The sequence below is a fragment of the Etheostoma spectabile genome, chromosome 18 (genome assembly GCF_008692095.1).
Source record: "Etheostoma spectabile isolate EspeVRDwgs_2016 chromosome 18, UIUC_Espe_1.0, whole genome shotgun sequence".
Lineage (NCBI taxonomy): Eukaryota > Metazoa > Chordata > Actinopteri > Perciformes > Percidae > Etheostoma > Etheostoma spectabile.
The window spans coordinates 23,267,711-23,274,689 of record NC_045750.1 but is presented as its reverse complement, the minus strand read 5'-3'; the positions used below and the strand labels follow the sequence as shown (position 1 = coordinate 23,274,689).

Below are 6,979 nucleotides of genomic sequence, written 5' to 3'. Positions count from 1 at the left end.
TATTCATATACAGGGGAGACACTATTTTCTCTCACTATGACTCTAGAGTCACAACTTGCTCCAAAGACAATTGCTGTCACTCTCTCACTTTCTCCATCACTCTATCACCCACTCCCCACACACATCGACGCACCACACCAACAAGCCCCCAGTATACAAAGTCTTGCAATGACCCTCCCCGGAAACCACACCGCCCCCCCCCCCCCCCCCGGCATCTGGCGGTGAAGTGCAAAGAAAACACGTTCATCAACCCCGACACAGAACTCCGAAAGGGTCACAACAGTAGTAGGAGCACGACACCGTAGCGACAGCGTGGAGTTTACGCACAACCATGAAACGGCCAACAAATAATCTTTCCAAATTCTTCTTATCTAATCACACTTTAGGGACCATAACCTGTGCAGCTGATTTGATGATCTGTGTGAGGATGTCCTTGGGGACGTCGTCGCGTTTGCATGGCAGTCTTTGCGGCATTAATCACTTAGCTCCAGTTGTGCGCAGCAGGGCGGCAAGCTTCCCTCACTTTCTTAAGAATGGTCGGTTCTTCAGCTTGTACTGGAAACGCAAGATTTGGGATCAGGATTATAACATCATCCGCACAAACTCTTACAAATTTGAAGTCATACCTCAAAGAAGATGTCCTGGCTATGTAGATCATCCCTTTCAGACATGTCTCAATGGCGTTAGGGAAAAGCGATGTATCCTTCTGCAGGTCTAAATCCACTCCAAATGCAACTGAGAGTATGAGGAAAATAAGCTAGTTAACAACTTCATTATACCTTTTATATATATATATATATATTTTTATATATAAACTTTTGTCATAAACTGGTGCTTTTGTCACATACAAGGAAAACGTTTTGGATCATTACTGCTGTGGAAGACGTGAAACAGACTATAGCACAATACCTTAGCAATAACATCAAGGGTAAAAGAGTTCATGAGGTGGAGCATGCTGGCCTCTGTCATGTTATCAGCGACATCTGTAAGAGTAGTCATCAGTTTCTCTGCCCTCTCGTTGAAGATGCCGGTTAGACCTCTCAAATACCTGGAAATGTAGTAGTTTTAGAAAGTGGACTAGCGGGACACACACACACATTATATATATATATATATATATATAGTTGGACAATGTTCTCCAAAAGAAACAAGAGCAAAAGATACCCACAATCTAAACAGAATCTACAATGATTGCAAACACTGGATATAAAATGAAGGATGAGCAAATAGTGGATTCCATCTTTGTGATTATTAAATAACTCACAAGCTGCTGAACGGGGGGTCCATGATGCGCCGCTGTTTATACCACTTCTCATGATCTGTGCTGTTACCAGGCCATCCCTAGGAACCTGAAAAGCGACATGGCACTTCAAAATGCTATATAAGGTTTAAATGATTCGGCATAACAAACAGTAAAGGGAAAAACCAAACAAGGGGGCTGATATACACATACATAAAACACAAGTTGTTGTCAGTTCTCAAATTTTACATTCACAGTATTAGAGATTACAGTTGTATGAAAAAGTATGTAAAGTATAACTAATCTGATCTGACAAATTACCTTTGACCAAACAGGCTGAAGATTCTGTGTAGAATCTATCTTTCGGTACTTGGGGACATCAGGATCTCCTAAACAGAGCCAATGACAAGAGGGAATATTGAAGGACAAGGTGTTTTAGCTGCAGACATCGTTCTACTGTTGTGTTTTGTTGTGTCTCGCTCCTTCCTGTATTTCATTTCTTTGTTGGAGTAAAACATTGGAAGGATGTGGAAAAGGTGCGCTGTTCCTGTGTGTAGTGTACTTCTGTATCATGGACCGATGTGTTGCACTTTGTGTGGTGTGTAAATAAAAAAATATTGACAAGGTGTTTTGAAATTTTGATATATGCTACCCGAAAGGACAATAGAAAAAAATTAGTGGCATTTCATGATGACACACTTTAAACTTCATGTTATTGTGCAATACTTAGCAACTGGTGGTTATAAACTACTATAAGGTACTGTGTTACCTTGGTCGCTTGGGCAGGTCACAAGGACTGCAACGTAATGAGAACGTTATTCTTGCAGACAGGCCCATATGTCTCGGCCCTGTAAATGACATGTCATACATTTCATTACAGGTACTAATTAGAGCACCACGGGTTAAGCACTGTGGTTTACACTACATCCGTCTTCAGCAGAATATAGAAACGCCATTGCAGAAAAACTGAACAACGCCATAAGTCAGGTTCACGTACCATCATAGAACAAACATAGATGTAATTCTGACTTGCTAACTCCGGAATAGAACAGAACCACCTGGCAGCCATGTTGCCTGGGTCAAGTTTTAGACTTGCTGCAACTTGTTTATATCTGGTACGTAACATGGGAACTACGGCGTTTGTTCTAAGTTGAAATTTTTCCATTTAAGTATTTAATATTCACATAGGCTACTTCTGTCTTAAATGCATGAAACATAATTGTGCTTACCATTCCAGAAAGTGTCGTAATGTTGTCGCCTTTACTCATTATCCTAAAAAGGTTGGTGAATGTCCGAAGAGAAAACTGTGGACGAAAAAAGAAAAATTTGCCAGGTAATGTGAAAAACTCATAATTTTAGCTAATAGCTCGCTAGGTGACAAGAAAACAAATAAAGTTAGCGCTAGAACAAACTTAACGACAAACCATGAATTTGACGTGACTTACTTGTCTCTCGGTGGCCCAGGTATGTGGTCATTTTCATATGAATGGTTTTAACATATAAGCAATAACCAATAGACGATATGAATATCAGAAAGAGCAGAAACAAAGCAGTCCAGCTCAAAATGACATAGAAAAATGACATTTTGGTAACCTAAGCTCAATAGACTGTCAGCTACGTGGAACGCTAGAAAGCTAGTCCAAGTCTGTCTGTCAGGCCGTTGACAACTGCGTCATAATGACTGCCGAATCACCTTTCACACATTTAAATTTCTTGTACTCATATCAGTGCAAGTTCGGGCTCCATAGCTCAGTGGTTAGAGCATGGTCTTGTAAACCAGGGGTCGCGAGTTCGATCTCGCTGGGGCCGCCTGGGTAACATTTTCATTTTCAAACGCAAGATCATTTTCGTACCTTAACCTGAATTTCTGTTAAACCGTTGGACGTCTGTAGCGTTATTGATAAACTGCTACTAAAAAAACATTTTTTTTTTACTAACGTGCTAATGAATAATTCTGATAGGTGAATCAGCTTTACACCAACTGTAACGTTAGCCGTTACAGGTTTGACTATTGGCTCATTAGCTGCTAACAGCTAAGTTAGGCTATATTAATTAACGTTAGCTTAACTGCTAGCCTTTACAACAAATGTCGTAGCAAATCAGTCATTTGCACGAGTTGTAAGTAGCCTACTCACCACCCAGGAAGTTATGTCTGTATCTCATAATCAGTTCTATCGTACGGACATGCAAAATGCTGCTTGACATGCCAGAACACTAAAAAGATATTTTGATATGAAACTTGGTATACTGAACCAGGAAACAAAGAAGAGTTTAGATGTGTTATGCCCACATCAAAAATTAAACTCTTTGTTGAAAATGCATCAGGAATGAGCCTACAGTCTGTGTATTTAGCTTTATCAAAGTCCTATAGAACAGAGCCATCATTAGGAACACTCAGGTTTTAGTAAAGACACATTTAGACCTGATTATAGTTATTGAGTTATTGATATGTCTTAAGAAATTGGGGCACCAAAAGCTAGCCTTTCTTCCCATCATTTTAAAGTGGTGTTTTGTCATTAACCCCTGTTATCCTCAGGTCAAATTGACCCATTTAATAATGTCTATATCAGAAATTTGGCATTCTTTTAAACCAAATACCACAAAAAAAAGATGGATTCCATGCACGTGCTTTGCAAATACAATAGATCACTTCATTGAATTTCGGGTGTAAATTGAAATGGTTTCAACTCAGCATCGTGACCAAACTCATCCACTCACATAGTTCCTCTGATCTTAACTATTAGTCAAAATAATTCACAATTTCGCTTTAGTAACTCAAATATTAGGTATGATTCTATACGTTGAGGGGTGTTGACCATAGACTCCAACAAGTAGTGTAAAACTAGTGGTAGTAAGGTGGTGATAGTGAAATTTAAAAAAATAGTAATGTCAAATGGAAAAAAAAAAAAGTAAGTGTTAATCTTTGGACACAGGAGGACAACACAACGCTTAAAGTGTGGTAGGGATGTGTATCCTATCATGAAGGTCTCCTTCAGAACTTTCTGCACTATCATGCCTCCTTAATTAAGCAGAGGTATGTGGAACTGCACTTTCAGTTTAGGATAAAAGTGGTGTCGAGTTAAGTTTAGTCAGTGGAGTTTAGAAGTTTTCACGACTTCAAAACTTTTAACCAAAATTGTACTGCTTTGCACCTCAGAGTTCATCCGTCACCAATCACTTTCAGCACGGAGGGACAAGGGAATTCCCCATGACTGAAAATAGGACAGTATTGCCAATCGAGGCATAGAACACGTAGTAGATGCACTTCACACATCAGAAACCCCCCCCCCCCCCCCCCCCTCGGTTTATACAATTACACTCGTCTCCAGGAGCACTGCAATAATTGTTGCGTCAACACTGAATCCACATAGGCTTAATTAATAGAGAGATGCATACACAAGTGACAGGCTAAGTGATGCAGGTGGACATTGTGAATCAAAATGTGCACTTATGTTTGCTCGTGTAATATATGAAACACATCAAGGGTAAACACACTCGCATTGCTGAAAGGGGCTAAAAGGCTGTGACAAGCACGCACGAAAGGCACAAGATCCAATTTCGAATCAGCTGTGTTATTGAAAAACAGCCTAAAATTATTGCATTTGATGCATTTCCCCCCTTTCCCTGGCACGTTAGCCTCCCTTTTGTAGAAGAAATACAGTCATCCATATGATAAAAAAATATTATTTATGACTGATTATAGCTAAATGTGAATACAGCCTTCTTGGTGATCAAATGCAGTGGCTAGAAACAACCTTACACACCCATGTTAAAGTTGATTAAAAAGAGGAATAAAAAAACATCTTTGGAAATTGATCCTAATGCCTTAATTCAAAAAATCTAGGAAAATACAACCTTTTAAGGACACCAATTTTCTTTGTGATTGAATAATGTATCATAAATAATATGTTCTTCCTTAAAATACAGGGGGCATAAGTATACACCCCCCTATGTTAAATTCCCATAGAGACAGGCAGATTTTTATTATAAAGGCCAGTTATTTCATGGATCAGGATACTATGCATCCTGATAAAGTTCCCTTGGCTTTGGAATTAAAGTAACATCCCACCCCCATCATCACATGCCTTCACCATACATAGAGATTGGCATGGTTTTATTCAGTTAGCTTAATAGATTAATAGTGGTTTGATTTGCATTGAGAGATGATCTTATGGGGTTCCCCATGCCTAATCTTGTATGGTGAAGTATGTGTGATGATGTGGGGGGGGGGGGGACTTTATCAGAATGCAGAGTATCCTGATCCATGAATTAATGGCCTTAATAATAAATCTGCCTGTCTCTATGGGAATTTACAGGGGGGTGTATACTTATTCCCCCTGTATTTTAATGAAGAATATTTTTTTCTGAACAATACATTACTCATCATAAAGAAAATGGTGTCCTTAGAAGGTTGGATTTTTCTAAATTTTTTGAATTAAGGCATTAAGATCAATTTCCAAAAGATGTTTTTTTATTCCTCTTTTTATATCAACTTTAGCCTGGGTGTGTAAGGTTATGCAAGCCTCTGTACTGCTGTCACTTTAACAGGTAACCCCAAAACAAGCTCAACATGTCTCTTCTCAAACTCATCCCCTCACCTCTTTAGGTGACATGAAGCCTACAGTAATGAACACACACTCATCGGAGCTTCTCTCAGCCGACAGTGGTGATATGCACACACACTAGGGACTATTTTTACACAGGCTGTAATGTCAGAGTCACAGATTACCGGCATTACACTTCTGGGTGAAAATGCAGTAGTGCATACTCAGTCCAATTATTTAAAGGCAGGACGGGCACGCTGGAAGTAAAACGGATTCTACCGACAAACAGAAGTTTGTGTTCATGTTGGCGTCTGCAGATCGACTTAGACAAAATAAGCAAAAACATTTGGGTGATTCATCTGTTAGTATATGGCAACAATTTTGATAGTCTTTACGGTTACTTTGGGTGGGGTGGGGGGGGGTTGAAGCAAAATAATAAGGTATGATGACAAACTGAATTATTTTATTGGTTTTGGACTGATTGTTGGAAAAGTGATATTTCACTCATTCCCCTTTTCTAGAACAAAATAGATATGCGTAAGGTTAAGCGCTGATGAAAATAACTTCCTAACACTAATAAATGTGATTCCATTTTTTTTGGAAATGTGACAAAAGTAATCATCTCAAATATGAAGTTTGTTGTTTTGAATGAGGTTGTGTGCAGTAAGTAATTATAATCTACTCTCATACATATCTGGACACTCTAACTGCTCTTAACTGATAATTTAGGGAAAGGCTTTTTTACAGCCAAAGGTTTTATGTTTATTACTATTTTTATGTTATTTTGCACTGTTTTTTCTCTCTATACTGCATTTTTTAAAACTTTTGTAAGCTGCTGCTGGAAATTTCAAGTCATCCCAAAAGGATTAAAAAGAGAAGTCTGAGGTCGAGTCACAGACCGTTGATATTAATAATACATACAGTCTATGGGTCCAGTGTTCACTGAAGCCTGTGTACTAACCATGGTGACAGGGGGGGGTGCTCCATGGCAGTTTCTCAACCTCATGTTGTCCTGAGGTCAAATTGGACCTGTTTTCAGTTAAAAAATAAAAAAAATGTTGTCACAAAAAAGGGCTGTCAAAATAAGCGCGTGAAAACATGTAAAAAGTGACAAAAATGTCAGAAAAAAGTGATAAAAATGTTGAACCAAAATGGGTTTTTTTCATGGTTGACGGGCAGAAAAACCCAAGGGGTA

General features: G+C 38.9%; 2 protein-coding genes, 1 long non-coding RNA gene and 1 other non-coding gene across 4 annotated transcripts in view; 1 reads left to right on the top strand and 3 right to left on the bottom strand.

Moving 5' to 3' along the window:
- Positions 1-6,979, bottom strand: part of LOC116706702 (cholesterol 24-hydroxylase) — a 136,259-nt gene that overhangs the window by 126,979 nt on the left and 2,301 nt on the right. The gene's annotated exons all lie outside the window — the stretch shown is intronic.
- Positions 497-1,585, bottom strand: LOC116706509 (cholesterol 24-hydroxylase-like). The gene is made up of 5 exons (XM_032543404.1): positions 1,562-1,585; positions 1,265-1,349; positions 910-1,048; positions 627-736; positions 497-555 (listed from the first exon to the last, which is right to left on the bottom strand). The coding sequence occupies exons 2-5, from the start codon at positions 1,285-1,287 to the stop codon at positions 546-548; spliced, it is 282 nt and encodes a 93-aa protein (XP_032399295.1). The 5' UTR covers positions 1,288-1,349; positions 1,562-1,585; the 3' UTR covers positions 497-545.
- Positions 1,619-2,479, bottom strand: LOC116706514 (uncharacterized). Its single transcript, XR_004336259.1, has 3 exons — positions 2,470-2,479; positions 2,010-2,088; positions 1,619-1,629 (listed from the first exon to the last, which is right to left on the bottom strand). It is a non-coding gene; the product is annotated as an uncharacterized LOC116706514 (long non-coding RNA).
- Positions 2,979-3,049, top strand: trnat-ugu (transfer RNA threonine (anticodon UGU)). Its single transcript has one exon. It is a non-coding gene; the product is annotated as a tRNA-Thr (tRNA).

Excerpts from the sequence above, each read along its gene's own strand:
- LOC116706509 (XM_032543404.1), bottom strand. The coding sequence starts at position 1,287 with ATGGACCCCCCGTTCAGCAGCTT. Across the intron at positions 1,049-1,264 it reads GACCCCCCGTTCAGCAGCTT|GTATTTGAGAGGTCTAACCG; the intron begins GTGAGTTATTTA and ends CTACATTTCCAG. Across the intron at positions 737-909 it reads CCCTTGATGTTATTGCTAAG|GTTGCATTTGGAGTGGATTT; the intron begins GTATTGTGCTAT and ends CTCATACTCTCA.